Source organism: Rhinopithecus bieti, unplaced genomic scaffold, assembly GCF_001698545.2.
Source record: "Rhinopithecus bieti isolate Rb0 unplaced genomic scaffold, ASM169854v2 scaffold_12189, whole genome shotgun sequence".
Lineage (NCBI taxonomy): Eukaryota > Metazoa > Chordata > Mammalia > Primates > Cercopithecidae > Rhinopithecus > Rhinopithecus bieti.
This window is the reverse complement of record NW_016807086.1, coordinates 211625-229628: the sequence shown is the minus strand read 5'-3', so window position 1 is coordinate 229628 and position 18004 is coordinate 211625. Positions and strand designations below refer to the sequence as shown.

The 18004-nt window shown below is 35.9% G+C and overlaps 1 protein-coding gene across 1 annotated transcript in view; it reads right to left on the bottom strand.

The window, feature by feature from the left end:
* The window catches only part of LOC108534654 (multiple C2 and transmembrane domain-containing protein 1-like), a gene marked incomplete at its 5' end in the record, with an annotated part of 262224 nt that overhangs the window by 63537 nt on the left and 180683 nt on the right, over positions 1–18004 (bottom strand). Inside the window, 1 exon segment of the mRNA XM_017880123.1 lies at positions 11383–11436. Within this exon segment, the coding sequence (XP_017735612.1) occupies positions 11383–11436 (54 nt within the window).

Genomic DNA, 18004 nt, shown 5'->3' with positions numbered 1-18004 from the left:
CAAATTAGGCGTGGAAGGAACATATCTCATGGTAATAAAGGCTCTATATGGCAAACCCATAGCTAATACACGGAATGGAGAAAACCTGAAAGCCTTTCCTCTAAGAACTGGAACAAGACAATGATGCCCCTGTTCACCACTCTTTTTCAACGTAGTACTGAAAGTCCTAGCTAGAGCAATCATGCAAGAGAAAGAAAGAAAAGGCATCTAAATTGGAAAAAAAAAAAAAAAAGGAAGTCAAATTATCCCTCTTTGCAGATGACATGATCTTATATATAGAAAAACCTAAAGACACCACAAAAAAACGCTTAGAAGATAAACAAATTCAATATAATTGTAGGATGCAAAATCAACATACAAAATCAGTGGCATTTTATACACCAGTAATGAACTAGCTGAAATAGAAATCAAGACAGCAATTCCATTTACACTAGGTACAAAAAAAAATACCTAGGAATAAATTTAACCAAGGATGTAAAGGACCTCTACAAGGAAAACTAAAAAATATAAATGAAAGAAATTGAAGAGGACACAAATGGTAAGGGATCCCATGCCCATGGATTGGAAGAATATTGTTAAAATGACTATACTACACAAAGCAGTCTACAGATTCAATGCAATCTCTATCAAAATACCAATAACATTCTTCTGAGAAATAGAAAAAACAATCCTAAAATTTGTATGGAACTATAAAAGACCCTAATAGCCAAAGCAATCCAGTGCAAAAAGAACAAAGCTGAAGACATCACAATCTTCGACTTCAAAATATGCTATAAAGCTTTAATAACAAAAGCAACATGGTATTGGTATTAAAACAGACACATCAACTAACAGGCCAGAATAGAGAGCCCAGAAATATATCCACATTTTTACAGCCTACTGATTTTCAACAAAGTTATGAAGAGCATAAATTGGGGAAAGGACACTCTTCAATAAATGGGGGTGGGAAAACTGGATATCCATATGCAGGAGAATAAAACTAGACGCCTATATCTCACCATACACAAAAATCAACTCAAAATGGATTCAAGACTTAAATGTTAAGATGTAAAACTATAAAACTACTAGAAGAAAACACAGGAGAACTACATCAGGATATTGGTCTAGGCAAAGTTCTATGGCTAATACTTCAAAAGCACAGGCAGCAGAAACAAAAATTGACAAACAGGACTGTATTCAACTAAATAGCTTCTGCACGGCAAAGGAAACAATAAGAATGAAGAAACAGCTGTCTTTTGCAACTATTTATCCAACAAGAGACTCATTATCAGAATATACAAATAAACAACTAAAAAAAACACAAATAATTAAAAAGTGGGCTAAGGATATGAATAGACATTTCTCAAAAGAAGACATACAAATAGCCGACAGACATATGAAAAAAATTGCTCAATATCACTAATACTGGAGAAATGCAAACAAAACTACAATGAAATATCATTCCACCCAGTTAACATGGCCATTATCAAAAAGACAATAAATAATGGATGTAGTCAAAGATGCAGAAAAAAGGGAACTCTTGTGCATAATTGGTGGGAATGTGAATTAGTAGAACCATTATGGAAATCAATGTGGAGGTTTCTCAAAAAACTTAAAATAGAACTAGCATATGACCCAGCAATCCCATTACTGAATATTTAGCCAAAGGAAAGGAAATCAGTATATTAAAGGGATTTCTGAATCCCCATAGTCATTGGAGAACTATTCACAATAGACAGGATAATAGGATCAATCTAAGTATCCATCAACATTTTAATGAATAAAGCAAATGTGGTACATATACCCAATGGAATGCTATTTGGCCATAAAAAGCAACGTGGGTGGGACTTGAGGTCCTTATGTTAAATGAAATAAGCCAGACACAGAAAGAAAAATATCACATATTCTCGCTCATCTGTGGGAGCTAAAAATTTTGATCTCATGGAAGTGAAGAGTACAATAATAGTAACTAGAGGCTGGGAAGAGGGTGGGGTGAAGAGAGATTGATTAATGGAAACAAACATACAGTTAGATAGAAGGACTAAGTCCTAGTGTTCAATAGCACAGTAGGATGACTAGAGTTAAGAATTTATATTTCAAAATAACTAGAAGATTTGAAATATTCAACACTCAAAGAAGTGATAATTTTTAAGATGATACGTATCTCAAATACCCTGATTTGATCATACATTAAAATATCACTTATAATCCATAAATAGGTACAATTATTATATGTCAATAAAAAATTGAAAAAAAACAGTAGCCCCATGAGGTTTTCATGCCTATTAGCTTCATATTAATTGTGGAGTATGATAGACTACAAAAATTATAGAACTCTTGTGTGGCAAGATTCTAACCAATAGAAGCATAGAACCAATAAAATTGAAGGAATACCTCAGACTGCCTATTCTGAAAATTTATTAGATTTTGTGAATCTTTTCTTTATATAAAAGGTCGATTTTAAACTCTGGGACTTACTTGATTTTGGATTTGCCCCAAGAATAAAAAGACTTGTATTGAAACTTTTAAAATAAATGAACTGTATCACCAAGAAAGATAACTCAGATGCCACTGGATATAGTTCAGTGAAGCCACACATTTCTTGAAGTTGTGCCCTCACTGACATCAAATGATGTCAACTCTACAGATTTTCTGACATTTCTTTAATATTTACATTTTTGTATATAACTTAATGAAAGTAGGTACCTCTATTTGTGTAGCCAACTCCTGTTGGCAAGTTCTTAAAATCAAAGAATTCCTACTTCGTGAATTTCTTTTAGAATCTGCAGAGTCAATGTCTTTAAAATGGTGAAGAATTTCTTTGCCAAACAAAGTTTCAGGCGGAATAAAAATCTTGGCACCCTGGGTTCAGATGGAGCATCTGTGATGCTTGGCAACACATCTGGTTCTGCTGCTTTGGTGAAGAAACATGCTTCTCATCTCAACATGCAGTGGTGTCAGCCGTGTCAACGACTCTGCCAGTGATCCTGAAAAAATCGTGTCTATTTCTACGAATGTTGTCAACCTCCCGAGAGCCAGGGCTGACACACTGCTATTTCGAGAGTTTTTGTCAAGAAAGGGGAATAGAAGAGGAAATTCACTGCTGCAATACAGAAGTTAACTAGCTTTCCAGAGGACTTGTCTTGAAACATTTGATTGACTTTCAAATGAAAGTTCTTTTTTGAGGAAAATAAAATCCAACTATCAGAATAACCCAACAGGAAAGAGTCCATTCATAGTTTGCTTTACTTGATGGACATTCTTACCAAATTATCTATGTAAATCTTTTCATTTAAATTATTTGAGCCCAACCGCCACTCTGGAGGGAATGTCAGAGACAGATATCTACCTAAACATTCCAAGACTGAAGAAGTGCTTCTGCAAAGTGGAACAAGGTGTAACAAAGCTTGACAGGTAGAAACCCACCACCAGCTGGAATCACTAGATAACTCTTTGAAAGCTAATTCTGTTTCCAATGACTTTAACATAGAGGCATGAGTATGTAATTATTTATTAAAAATATGATGGAGCATTAATGATGGAGTTTTCAAAAGATGATCGCAACACAACATTAATTCGACAAGGATTTTGGAGAACTCCAGGATTCCTCACTGTGCTTAATCCTCATCTAATAAAGCCACAGCAGCTCCCATTTTGTTACTGTTTTCTTTGGCCAAGTCTGTTTCTAGCACTTATTGCCATAAAACTGAAAAGTCATAGTCAAATGGATATCAAAGATAACAAGCCCATTGCTGCATCAAAACTACTCCATAATATCACAATCAAGCCAAACACCACCCTTCTTGTAGAAGCTTGCTTTGGAATTGAATGAAACATTATTTTTTACTTGTAAAATTTGTATTTATCTCAGGTGTTTGAGGAAACAGGCATTAAGTTCAAGAGCACGGTGGTGAGGGCAACAAAGATGACTTTATAAAGATACTTTATAGTCTCTGTAAAATAATTCAATTTCCATGGCCAAAAAAAAAAAGCACATGAAAAAGTTTGTTTGTGTATATGTGTGTGTGTGTGTGTGTGTGTGTGTTTTGTGTCCTCTTCTGGGGGAGAAAGTATAAATCTTCAGATTCTCAGAGTCTGTGACTTAAATAAGACTTAAATTCACTGTCCTTTCAGGGGTAAAACATTTTAAGGAATGAAATGAATGTTGAGAAGAAGTAAAATTCTTCATCTGAAAAATGAAGTAAATCATAAATTGCTTCTCTATTCACCAATTAACATAGACTTCTAAACCAGAAAGTATACAACTGCATTACAAATGGGCAATAACCCACTCTCAATTTTGAACAAACTTTTCTAAAATCAAAATTAAGAAATTTGGATAAAAGTATTTGCTTTGTTAGATACTGTTTTCAGTTTTCATATTATATGAAAAAATGTGTAGCTGTATTTATATAGACCAGTGGGATGAAGTCAATAAGGACAAAGGAGGAACTCAGATCTAGTGCTCTGAAATATAGTATTGTTTGGAGAAGTATAGGAAATGCAGGTGGAAGTTACCTGTATTAGTTTCCTATTGCTGCTGTAATGTGTTACTGTAAACCTAGGTGCTTAGAAATCACAAATGATAGGTCAGAAGTCTGAAATGAGTCTCACTGGGCTAAAAGTCAAGATGTGGACAGGGCTGCATTTCTTATTCAAGACTCTAGGGGAGAATCATTTTCCTTGCCATTTCTAGCTTCTAGACACATTTTCTTGGCTTCGCCCTTCCTCCATCTTCAAAGCCAGCAACAGCAGTTCCCACCCCCTACCAGTTAGTTTGTGTTTTACTGATACTGTGCACCCTGTACTTTCCCAGTGGTTACCAGCTGTTCATTCTTGGTTATTTCTTGGTCTTTAGGTCCTTCTCATACTTGATGAGCCTGCGGGGTTCAGGTACATGCTTTCTTGGGCTGCAGATCTAACAGCTTGTACTTCTTGCCCTTGTAGACCATCCTGTGGTTCTCTGAGTCTGGTTAATGACAGTGAGAACAAGGGGGGTGGATTGAGGACCCTGTACCACCTGTCACACTGTCAATGTGCAGCTGGGAGAGCTCTACCTTTAGGTGGTCCAGCTGTCTCAGAAGCTCTTCCTTCTTGCCATGAAGGTCCTGAGGCTTGATCTTGGCCATGGCTTCACATGCAGCTGCCAGCTGCCATCTGCTCTGATGGCCTCTCCACTTGCGATTACATTAGGCCCAATCAGACAAACCAGGACAATCTCCCTATTTTAAAGTAGGATGATTAGCACCCTTCATCCTATCTGCTGCCTTAATTCCTCTTTGTCATGTAACATGACATCTCCACAGGTTCCAGGGATTAAGTCATGGGCATTTTTATGTTATTCTGCCTACTACACACTCCCTTAGTTGAAACTGTAGGAAAGGATTGGATGTGTAGGAAAATAGTGAAGAGAAGTAGAAACCTAGAAATCCTAGAAATAAACAGTCTCTAGCTGGGGTGAAAGGTATATTCCCTTACTGAATTATCCTAAAGACTTAAAGATCATGTCTGAGGTAACTTGCATCTGTACTTTGACAATCCCCCTTCTCCCAGAAAACCTAGTCATAAGGAAGGGTAAGGATGCCAAATTTGGACTCATAAAAGTTGAGTGTTAGGTCTGGCTCTTCCACTTGTCTATATCCTTTAGCAATTCACTTAAGTTTGGCTGAACCACAGTCTCCTCACTTTAAATTAAGGGGGTTAAACTAGATTATTTCTTGGGTACCCTCCAGTTGTAATGTTGCTATGATTCTAGATGACGTAGATAGTGTTTCTGAGGACTCAAGGTGAGTGGACTATCAGCTTAATGGGTGTTTAAGCACCAATAGGTTCCCAAAGGAGAAATGGATCCTTCCCTGATTTTTAATCTTATTATTTGCTCTTCTCCCTTGCCTGTCCAGCCATCCCTCACCCCAGATCAGAATAGATAAGCAAATGGGATATATTATACTGTGACTGTAAAATATACCTCAGTTTATACCCCTGGTATGAAATGTTCCTATAATCTTTGAAAGAATATGATTTGGGAGGCTAGTTTTCCTCATTAGTTTACTGTAGCATAGGTGGGTTCCAGTCTTGCAATAAATACATCCAAGGAACACAAGGATTGTTCCAATTTTGCTCTAGACCATGGGTGGGTCTATGTGGTTTTGATAGGCACAATTCTAAGATGGCTGCCAAGATTCATACCTTCCAGTAGATATATCATGATAGTCTCCCTCCCCTTGAGTGCGGGAGTGGGTTTTGTAATATGATGGTGTATTAGTCTGTTCTCATGCTGCTAATAAAGACATATCCAAGACTGGGTAATTTATAAAGGAAAGAGGTTTAATTGACTCACAATTCCACATGGCTGGGGAGGACTCACAATCATGGTGGAAGGCAAGGAGGAGTAAAGTCACATCTTACATGGTGGCAGGCAAGAGCGAGTGTGTGCAGGGGAACACCCCCTTATAAACTATCAGATCTCATGAGATTTATTCACTATCATGAGAATAGCACAGGAAAGATCCACCCCACGACTCAATTACCTTCCACCAGGTCCCTCCCATGACACATGGGAAATATGGGAGCTACAATTCAAGACATTATTTGTGTAGGGACACAGCCAAATCATATCAGATGAAATATGTGGTTCCATGACTAGGTTACATTCTATGACACAATTGCCTTTAAGAAAAAGAGATTATTTTTGATGGGCCTGACCTAATCAGGTAAGCCTTAAAAGGAACTCATCTCTTCCTGAAGAGATTTGAAGTATGGAGAGACTCAACCCAACAGATTCTCCATTGATAGATTTAAAGATGGAGGAAGCCATGGAATATGGCAACTAGTATCAGATAGCCAGCAAGAAAACAAGGACCTCAGTCCTCCAACTATAAAAAACTGAATTCTATCAATACCCTGAATGAGTTTGGACATGAATTCTTCTCCAAAGCCTTCAGGTGAAAACTCAGTCTGATTGATACCTTGAACATGACACCCTGAGCAGAGAGCCCAACTGAGCTGTGCTGGACTTCTGATCTACTGAACCAAGAGCTAAAAAGTGAGTGTTGTTTTGAGCCTCTACATGGGTGGCAATTTGTTATGCAGCAATAGCAAACAAATAAATGAAAACAATGCTATTCCAGTTAAATGTGGCTTGAAAATTTTAAAAGAAGTGTTTTCCTTGTGCCTCCTTTCTTCTTGCCTTTCTCCAAAGCCTTAATCTTTTTCCCCACTGTGCCGTTATTTCATTGAATATAACTAGAAAATGCCATTTTGTTGGATTAAAATCTTCTCTCATATCACATCACGTATCATTCCCCTAACCCCTCATAGTTCATTTGAGATGCCAGAGATGCCCAAATCTTGGGTATGTTATATACGTGTTTTAGGGCTGGAGAATCGAACCAGAAAACACAGATTTCAAGAATTAAAGCAAAGAATCTGTTTATTTTGAACTAACTCAGATATGTTTTGTTACATTTAGTTCTCTTGAAACACAGTAACCTTGACATAATGGCTGAAGAAAAAGAAGCAATGTAAGCATAAATGGCTGAATATTTTAATATCTTTTATCAGTAAACATTACTAGAATGCCATGCATGTGAATCCATGCTTTTTCTGAGGAAAACCTGCATTTTATCTTCTGCTTCCTGATATCGCAGCTGGATCTTATTACAAGGGTAGGATGCACCATGGGAAGCATGCCTAAACTTTTTAAACTACAAAAGGAAAGCTGATCTTCATTAATTAGATGTCTAGATTATACACACTGACCACTGTATTATCTATAACATGGTGAAAAACACTATTATATGGCTTGTTGATAGCTCCACCTAGGTAATTTAGCTAAGCCTTATTTGCTAAGATATTCTATTAACCACAAAGGCAGGATTTGGTGTCAGGTCAAAAAATCAGATCAAACTGTGACTTTGTGGTTGATGGTTCAGAGAATGCTCTACAACAAAGGGAATTGAGAACGCAGTATGATGTCTAACATTTAATTCAGGAAAAATGTCATCTCCAGCACGGCTTAACAGAGTGCTACTACATAATGCAGATAAGTGAAAATATTAACAAGTCAATGATTCATTACTAAGCTCACCATGTAAAACCCGTATTCTCTGCCTTTGTGAAAACCATGGAATTAGATTAAAAGAGAAGCCACCTAATTTTAGATTTAAGCAAATGTGAGCAATGGGTTTGAGAATGAAGGGTAAGTCTGTGGATCACAAACCCTCACCTGAATAATGATTAGCTCTTTTAATAAGAAACAACATTATATATATTTTTTAAAGCTATAATCTGGAAGAACTTCAAAATCTGGGAATCCAGGTAAAGCATGATTTAGCTTTTACCAACTTTAACCAAAGTCTTCCCTGGTGCTATAGTCAGTACTAAAAAGTTATTACAAAGCTATTATGTTAATTACAATTTTGTCTGCTTCAGCTTCGTATACCTGTGTCTTTGTCATGTATATAATTATGCAGACGGAAAACACCCTCAGCTCAAATGAAATAAAAGATTTCAGTTTATGCCCACACGGATCTTGTCAAGTAGCCAATGACTTGCCCTTTCATTGTGAGCGACTAATATCAATGCTGGCTCTAAAGAAAGACACTTTTCATAATCGCCCAACAATCTGCTAAGTGAAAACATGTGGACAGGCTTAGGCAAAGCCTGCCAGGGGTCTTGTCGGAATGGAAAACAGGTGCTCTCATTCTGTGCCACGTAATACCCCATTTACCCCCAAGTCCAAAGGTTATAGGACTAATAGCTGCCTTGTGGTAATCAGGGAAAGCCAAGACACTGGCCCTGGTGAAACATCTGGGACATATTTTACATACTTCCAACATATGCTTCAGGTTCAATTAAAGTGAGGCTTTGGCACATTTATTAATCTTTTTTACTTTTATCCTATAAGAGGACCCACTGACCTGACCCTACTATTATACCATATGAGAAAACAGAAATAATGAGAGCTAGAGGTCAGTACCTGCTCGTATGGCAAAGAACACATTTGTTTTCTCATGAAATTCCATTACCCATGACTCTATACACAAACTTTAAATAAAGGAACCAACGAATTTTTCAAAGTAGGAAATTACCCTTCTTCCACTCAGACGCGCTGATAGCCAAGACTTAACATTTACCGCTGTGACAGCCAGTCGAGATGGAAGATGGAACCTTGCAGGATCCTTTCATATTTCCATTTCTTGTAGGAAAAACTATATTTCAAGACGTCCACAAGATTCTTCCCTCTATTATTCAAGCACTTAAAAGTCTATTGTAAATTATTACATTTGAGATTTTATTCAGATATGATTTTTGTGCTATCAATTGCATTATGAGTAAAAAAGAAAAACCTCCTTTATTGCTCGAATAAAAGGGTTGGATTTATGAAAATCAGCTCACAATCCTTTCTCATGGAAAACACACTGCTTGTCGGCATCCTGTACAGAAGAATACAGTTGAATTCACACTGTAATTTAAGCACTCACTTTCAATCAACTTTGGTAACTAGATCTGAAAATGTGTTAGAAGCAGGGTGTCAATTTCAGACTACCAAACACTAGATTACAATAGATGTTACTCCAGAGATTTGGCGTTGTTTCCCCCGGGCATGTTCCACTTGACATCTATGTTTTGGTGAGCTGGTTAACCAGGTGTGTCTACTTCCCATACTTCACATCCTCTCCATTAAAAATGGCCATAAAAAGGGGAGAGATTAGAAGTACAGAATATCAACAAACTGACTAAAAACATAGGTTGACTTCAAGCAGGGACATTAAGTACTAGACTTCACTAAGGGTTTTCATTTATTAACATTTCTGGGGAAACGCCTGCTGCTGGGACGGATCTTTATGGTGGCTTTAATAATAAAGCAGCAACAAGCAAGAGAAAATGGCCATAAATGGATGGCAGCTCAGTGTTTATCAGCAGAGAAATGATGATTCAGAGCTGGCATGTTGAGTTAAAATACAAGCACTCTACAGCTCTACAACTGACCTTAGCAATAAATCATATCATTTACTGCCAGAAGTGTATGCTCATGTTATTTAACATTAAAAACAAGCACATATGTGTTTTTGCAGGAAGGAGATTTTGTTAGTTTATGTTTGATGATGTTGCTAATGACTAAAGGATGTACAGAAGAAAAATTTCACATACCAACTCTGTCGATTTAAAAATGTTTGAAATGGTGTTAGAAGGGAGAAAGTGTGTGTGTGTGTGTGTGTGTGTGTGTGTGTGTGTGTGTGTGTGTCTGTTTTCCTTCAAGCATTGAATATTAGGAAAAAAATCATGTAGAGAGTTAACTAATCACTGAATTTTTTTGACATTTCTCATACATGCTTCCAACACGCAAATTATTTTATTTTTGGAGACACGGACTTCAGTGGCACACAAACTCTTACATTGGGATATAACTGTACATCTGTACTGGAATCAAAGGTCAAGGGCATAAATTAAAATATACTGTTTTCCTCCTTTCTTCAAAAAAAAAAATTCACTGCTTTACCACAACATAAATCAGATTCTGGTGAAGGTCAAAAATCTGGTTTTACATGCCAAACAATGTGGAAATAACGAACGATTTTTTGTCCTCTGCCTCTCGATCTCAACCTAGGACTTTTTAGATGTTAGGTCTGGAAATGCCCAGAGATGATGATGTAACAGCATCACTATCCTCCTTGCCATAGAAAGCGGTAGTTCCAACCCCAGCCACTGCTGCAGTGGTGCAAGATCATCCTAATTCCTACCTCTTGTTGTCCCCTCTCCCTAGGGGACAACCAATCCAAGCAGTCCCAGAAACTGGCTGTTATTTACTGTGGTCACCATCCCCAAATCAACCAGCGATCGAATATAAGCCTCTCTGAATGGGCTTTCCTGATGGAGAAACCACGTGGCCATTTCAAACCTCAGCAAGTGCAGTGAGCACTGGGGTTACTTAAGTGTCCTCTGGAGCACTCTGCACATTCATGTCCGTTTGCTGAGCAATTGTTCAAAAATTACAGATGACAATATCCATGTTCAACTCATGCAGGCTATGTTTTCACTCCCCTGTTCCCCCAAAGCATGGCCCGATTTGTAATACTCAAGATAGGACAAATTTTTGCCCTTCAACAACAGTCGTCACTGCTGTTATCTTCATGAGAGCTATCAAGTTCCAGACAAGCTGAATTATTTTTTTTTGTTCCTGGCAGAAAAATATTTGACCCAGCTCTGGACAAAAGCGAAGAGGATTTATAGCCTTCTCTCCCTCTTTGCAACATGCAGTGGCATTGTTAGGATGATAAACAGCACTGTCCAATTTTCTGGACTCAAACACTTCAACTCCTTTTTTAACTGTCTGTGAAAACAGTGTCATGTCTACATTTCCCCATCCCCAGGTACCCAAGTGCTGGGAAAGATAATTACCTTGTCATCTTTGTCATCTTCTTCTTCCTCGTCCTCTAGCATGTCCTCCACTACCTGCAGACAGAAACAGAAGTCATTTTTTGTGCTCTTAAAGGAGAGAATTTTGTTCTGTCATTTTGAACCTTTTGGAAATGAAAACTTTATTAACATTTGAAACAGGCACACTGAGAAGGGATATTTGACCTAGAGATAGTGATTAGGAAAATGCTCTGCGTTTCATTGATTAAAACCAGGGAACCGAATCCCAGTTAGGGGAACTGGATTCATGTGAAATGTTTTGTGACAACCTCAAGAATTTGAAATATGCATAAGGTAAACCAACATTAATTTGGGGGATGCTTTAAATCAGGAAATTTCCCTTCTACCGATTCTGTTGTCTGTATTAATCAGGTACTTGAAATTTAGAACTAGATAACTAGGCATGAAACAGCTCTGCTATTTCTAATTTACTTTTCACCAAATTCTAAGATTAAAAAACCATGTCTGTTAATTGATTCATGCTGGTGGTCTATGGCATAAAACTAACAATATATTTTATGGCTCAAATTTTAATTCTTATGTATAAATGTCAAGTCTTGCCTCTCTTACTTTTTGATTTTGTGGATTACCCAAAACTCTCATTTTAATTCTCTGTGATTTTGCACAAGATTATGAGAATGCATATTATAAAATGAAAATTAAAATATATAATTGCATGTGTATAGTGTGTGTATAACCCATGTAGTTGGATATGCATATATGTATTTTTAACTGGCTATTTAGCCTACCTCAGCAGAACGGAATAATCATTTTGGATTTCCCAAATAATTTCCCTTTGCCTTGATCAACATATAACCATTCAGAATGAGACTTCACTCCATTTCAGGCTTTTTAAAATGGTTTTCCACACTTCACAAATATACACATATGCACGCCACAGAAACCTACAGTTTAAAAAACCTTGGGAGAAGTGTTGTTATTCAAGTAAGACCCAACTTATTGTGTTTATGATATTTGATATGGTTTTTAAATTCCTTTTTTTCCTGATCCTATATCTCTGAATAGACTCAACAGAAGCATGGTTATCAAATATTTTAAAACTTTTCTCCCAAAGCTCATAACTTTAGAGGACAGAGACACCTAACCCTCCTTTCCTGTGTGTGTGTGTGTGTGTGTGTTTTAATACCAACAGGAATACTCTATGGGTGAACACTTTAATAACCAAGACTGTATTATGAAAAGAGTTACATAAACTGAGATAATATATCAGAACTCTGTTATTCCTAATAATTTTTCTCAAATATTCTAAAAGCATTAACTGATTTAAAAGCATAACACAAACACAAACCTCCAGGTCTCATGAATGAATATATAATGAAAGCATCTGACAACCTGTGAGACTGTTCCTAATTTAATGTCGTGCTTTCAATCTTCTGTTAATTGGTAGAATTTTGAGGTCTTTCATTTGGACATTCAGCATTTCAAAAGAATCACAGTAGTGCAATATGCAGTTTTGCATATCTGATGAGAGCTTACACTTACTTCAGAGACATATAAAGCAATGAAGATTCAACAAGAAAGATGGACTCTTGACAGTCTCTCTAACTATATCCGGCTACTCCGTAGCATTCATTATAAACCCCTTTGTCCAAGGCACATAGTGCTAGGTAATGGGAATACACAGATAATCCACAAAACTTCCTCTTTACTCCTACCAGCCCTCAAATGGCTTATTATCCAGTATAATTTAAGCAGGGTTGATCAGATAAGCTTTCATGTTAACCTTTCATTTCCTTACATTTAAAGTATTTGCATCACAAATATAAACACAATAGTGACAGTATATAGTTGAAGTGATATATGCTAGGCTATTCCAAATGCTATTTGTGAGGGGTTTAAGATGGAAAAGAAGCTACATTGGTACATTGTGTTGCTTCAGAAGAATTCACCTAACCCTTGTAAGATTTTCTGAAATGATGATTATTTCGTACCTCTGATAAAATTATCTTTCAGATTTAAATGAAGCAATTTTTTGTTTTGCTGAAATTACCCATGCAGATTCATATCAAATACATCAAGGAAAATGAGGTGAACACTATACTTTTACTGCTGTGAATAAACTCATTATTATAGCTACTTATAATTAAGAATGTATAATATGCCTCTTCTCTGCAGTACTTACTATCATATTTCAGGTGCTATGAAGGCAGAATGGTGGTGGGCTGTGCCTAGCAGATTGTCAGGTACATAATAGGTGTTCACGAAATATTTTTTGATTGAGTGAATAGTGAATGCATCATCTATTCTTCATATCATTTAACACACTTTGGGTAAAGTGCCTATCATGTATCTCACAGAATTGACTTAGTTCACCTGGAAGGACTTATACCTAATCAATGATGCAGACTTATAAAAGCAAATATTCAAAATGCTTTCAAACATTTGCCTGAGAATAGAACCCATGAATATTTAACCATTAAGGTTGGAGAATCTCCACTATCTTCAAATTAATTTTCAAAAATTCAAGATAAGATTAAGCCATAAACAAGCCAGTAGCTTAATTTACACATTTTACAAATCATCTGTGGATCTTCTGTTCAAGTATGACTCAAAGAGGTCTACAGAATCAGGCTCTTCATTTGCAAAACCCAAACTGTTCTTACCCTGCACAAGTGGGTAATTGGCTACGCACAATTGCTCCACAAATGTGCAGCCAGAACCACCCAATACAACCATTTGCTTTTACGTTTGGCAGAAAAGTGTTGTGTTAGTGAGAGGCATTTTTGCTGTGTTTTAGCGCTCTAGTGAGGGCCTTTCCCCTCCTCCAGTGCGTTTTTAAAGTTACATCATAAACATCTACAAGTGAGGATTTATAATACAGATGGTTTCCTATTGATGCCTTTAAGCTGCTTCAGAACATATCCCACACCATTACATTTTGCTCGGGTGAAGCTGAAGGTGCCTTAGAAAATGGAGATGATAATAGCACCTATCTCACAGTGTTAAGGATCCAATGAGATAATGCATAAAAGTGCATACAGTTCCTGTATCAAAGGAAGTATTCAAAAATGTTAGCTATTAATAAAAATAAAATTGCATCAAGTTAATATTTTAAACATTAATTTTCGGAAATTAAATATTTTTTCCAGGACAAAATATTCTGTGCTCTTAATGACACACAAAATTCTGATTCATGTTTTCACTGACTGTAAGAAACACAGAGGGGTACAGGTAGAAGTGTAGATAAAGATTCCAAATTAAAATGATGATGCTTTCACAACTAATTTTCAGGCTTTAATGGTCCAGTGAAACGGATGACTTTGAGGACAAGAATGTCTCAGAAGCTGAGCTGTGCTTTAAGACAAGAGCTCTAGCCAAATGCAATGAACATTGAAACTGCAAACTGAGCTTTTAAAAACAAACTGTATATATCACTGAAGTGCATTTAATGACTGCACAAAATTGCAACCCTTCCCAGAGAAATCAAATAACACCTGCTATTTAGGATGAGAGTGCTGGAGTTTAACACTTAACTAAGGAAAACAAAAGAAAGGAGTCCTGGTATCAAATTCTAGCTCTTTCCTCTTCAAATAAAACCAAATAAGCACTACATCGTTTTGTTTGCAAGTATACAAAGTCCAGTTGCCCAAACACTTGTCAGCAATAATTTAATTAACAACATATACTATACGCAGGATTTCCTTGAAGGGGAAAAAATGAAGAGTGACGAAAAATCATGTAGTAGAAAAGATAAATTTACAAAGTTCAGTTTTTTCTCTTTTTTCTTAAGGGGGAATTATCTCAGATCGGCTCTAGAATTCTCTTTCCAAATTATGCTTTCTGATACCTTGCTTGAAAGCAAGTAGTATTAATCAAACAAAGGAAGGGCACTAGGGAAATCAGAAAGATGTAATGCAAGCAGTTAAAAGTGACATGACCTTCTGTAATGTCGCTCGTCACAGACTTATATGCCACACACTCGAGGAAGGTCTTGAAAGAAACTGATTCTTGGTACTATTCCTTGAATGTAATACTAATAAAGATGACATTTAAAAAAACACACAGACAACCCCAAATGCAGCACGCCTGCTACATTGCAGCCAGAGAATAAATAACATTATTTTAAAAGCATAGTTCTTTCTCCATATTCAATATTTGCTGAACATTTGTCGTTAACATAAAATATAATATGTGACTATACATTTAAAAAATACATTTCCAAAGTTAAAATTGTATCTATAGACCATATATTTTGTGGTTTTAGAGGAGCTCTTGTACTATTACAAGACTTTTAATTGTAATCCAACACAACAAAACACTTTATGATTTGCAAGGAAAATGTTATTTGACTGGAAATGTTAATAGTGATGTTGATAATCTGAATAAAAACGTGACATGTTTGGTATTATTGTACCAGAACAAAAATGTATAAGGGAGGTGACCAGAAGGATGCAGTAACAAAAAGACCAATGAGGAAAGGATGAGGGAAAGTGGGTTCAGGTAAACTTCATTATTAAAATCATTATGGGACAGTGACTACTCGTTATTGCTTTTTAACACCAATTTAAGATGCATGTTTAAAACTAATGACAAGAGAGGGTTAAAAGGCCCATGAATTATTTTTTAAACACTTCATATTATAATTTTTCCATAAGTAAATTATTCCACTTATTTAAATCCCTTCGACCAAAAAGGAACCAAAAAAAATCTTGGTTATGTTAACCTTGGAAGGATTGAGTACTCTGCAACCAAACCTTTCAAAAGCCAGTGCTGATACAAACCAGTTTCTTTTGTGTTTGCTCCTTTTCCTTGGAATTAAATGGATGTTTTACTATGTTCAAAATGAATAGTTGCACAACTCAAATTGCTTTACTCAAATATGGTCTATAAAAATGCAACACATTTACACATTTAAAGAAGAAATTGCTGCTGTCCAGATGTGCAACCATGTTAAAATATTAAAGAAAACTGACACAAAAGAAAGAAGTTTCATATTTAGTTTCATATTCATAGATGATCCAAACTTGTACAGGTGCTTATATTTGGATACATTACAAACTAAATGCCTATTTCTACCCTAGAGATATGGAAGAATTTGGGGAGAGTAGTATTCTTCAGCATGGTCTGGAGTTCATTTATATCATTGTGTGTGTGTGTAAACCATGCAGAACATGCATTTGTGTGCCAATGGATTTATTACACATGTAAGTATGATATGAAATGATGGAATTGTCTATTGATGGAGAAGACGCATATAATCACTCAAATGATTTCAAATCACTTGAAAGTACCAAAGGTCAGGTTGAAGACTTTTGTGGTAAGATCTTTATAGGTGTGCTAGTGCAGACATTTTTACAACAGGACACCTTCTCACAAGATTTTTGGGAAGAAACAAACTTTTGCAAAATGGTATAATTAAACTGTATACATAATTCACTCCATGTTTATAAGAATAATATGACTCAATCAAGTCTGGGATATACTGTTTCATCCAGTACATCTCAAAAGCAACTGCATATATGATGGCTGCTTAGTTTGATTCACGCTATTAAGGATTTGACCTTGGAGGATTTCAGCTACAGTAGTCATCAAGATAACTGAACCACTAGATGTAATAATAATTAGTGTGATAGGCTTGCCTGGGAGGCTGAATATATTGCAATACAAAAGAAGGCAGCCTTAAAAAAAAAAAAAAAAAAAAAAAGAAGAGCATTAGTACTTACTGCTAAAAGACTTCCTGATTTTTACAGAGACACTCAAAAACAATTATTATTCTTGCAAAATGCATTTCCTTGGCTCATTCTGGGAAGTGCCATGTTGTAATTTAGTCTGATTCTTAATAAGGAATGTGGCTTTAATGTGGCTATCAGATGACTTTTGATGCATGCCAGTGATTATGTACAGCATGCCTTCTGCATCATCAACAGCAGTATTTGTTGTATAATCTGGTTTGCTATAAGGTGCAAAGACAGTAAATTTACTTTACTGACCAAAAGTATGTTACCTTTTAAGTGTCAGCTTAATATGCAGAAAAACTCTTCCATTAAGAAAGGTGAAACAATAACATAAATTCTATAATCAGTATAAGCCTCTTAAATTTCTTTTCATATTTCCTTTTCAGTATTCTTAAGTGTTCATTCTATTCTTACACAAAACACTGAACAGAATTCTAGAGTTTATTTGAACTCTGTCTCCATCTAAAGGCTTTACAATGTATTGGATTTTTTTTGCTTGCAGGAAAATTCTAATCTTGGTGTCTTTAGGATATTGCATATTAATTCAATTGAGTAGGAAAAAATAGGTCAACTATTAACCTGGAATGTGCTTTTTAAATAATAATGCTTTAATGAAACTATATTATTTGTCAAGGGAAAAAAGTATATACCAAAGGCCAAAAAATTGAGTTGTTTAATGTGCTTTGCCAGTAAAATTAAAAGCTAACTCTACTCACCATGAATCTACTTTATAAAATTTAATGTTTACAAAATATTTTCATACATTAATAAACACAGTACAAATAAAGAAAATTATGTACTTAAGCCTCTATATTTAGAGCCAAATTTCCATTCCAGAACCTCAACTTTGTAAAAAAAAAAAAAAAAAAAAAAAAAAAAAAAAAAAAAAAAAAAAAAGAGAGAGGAAG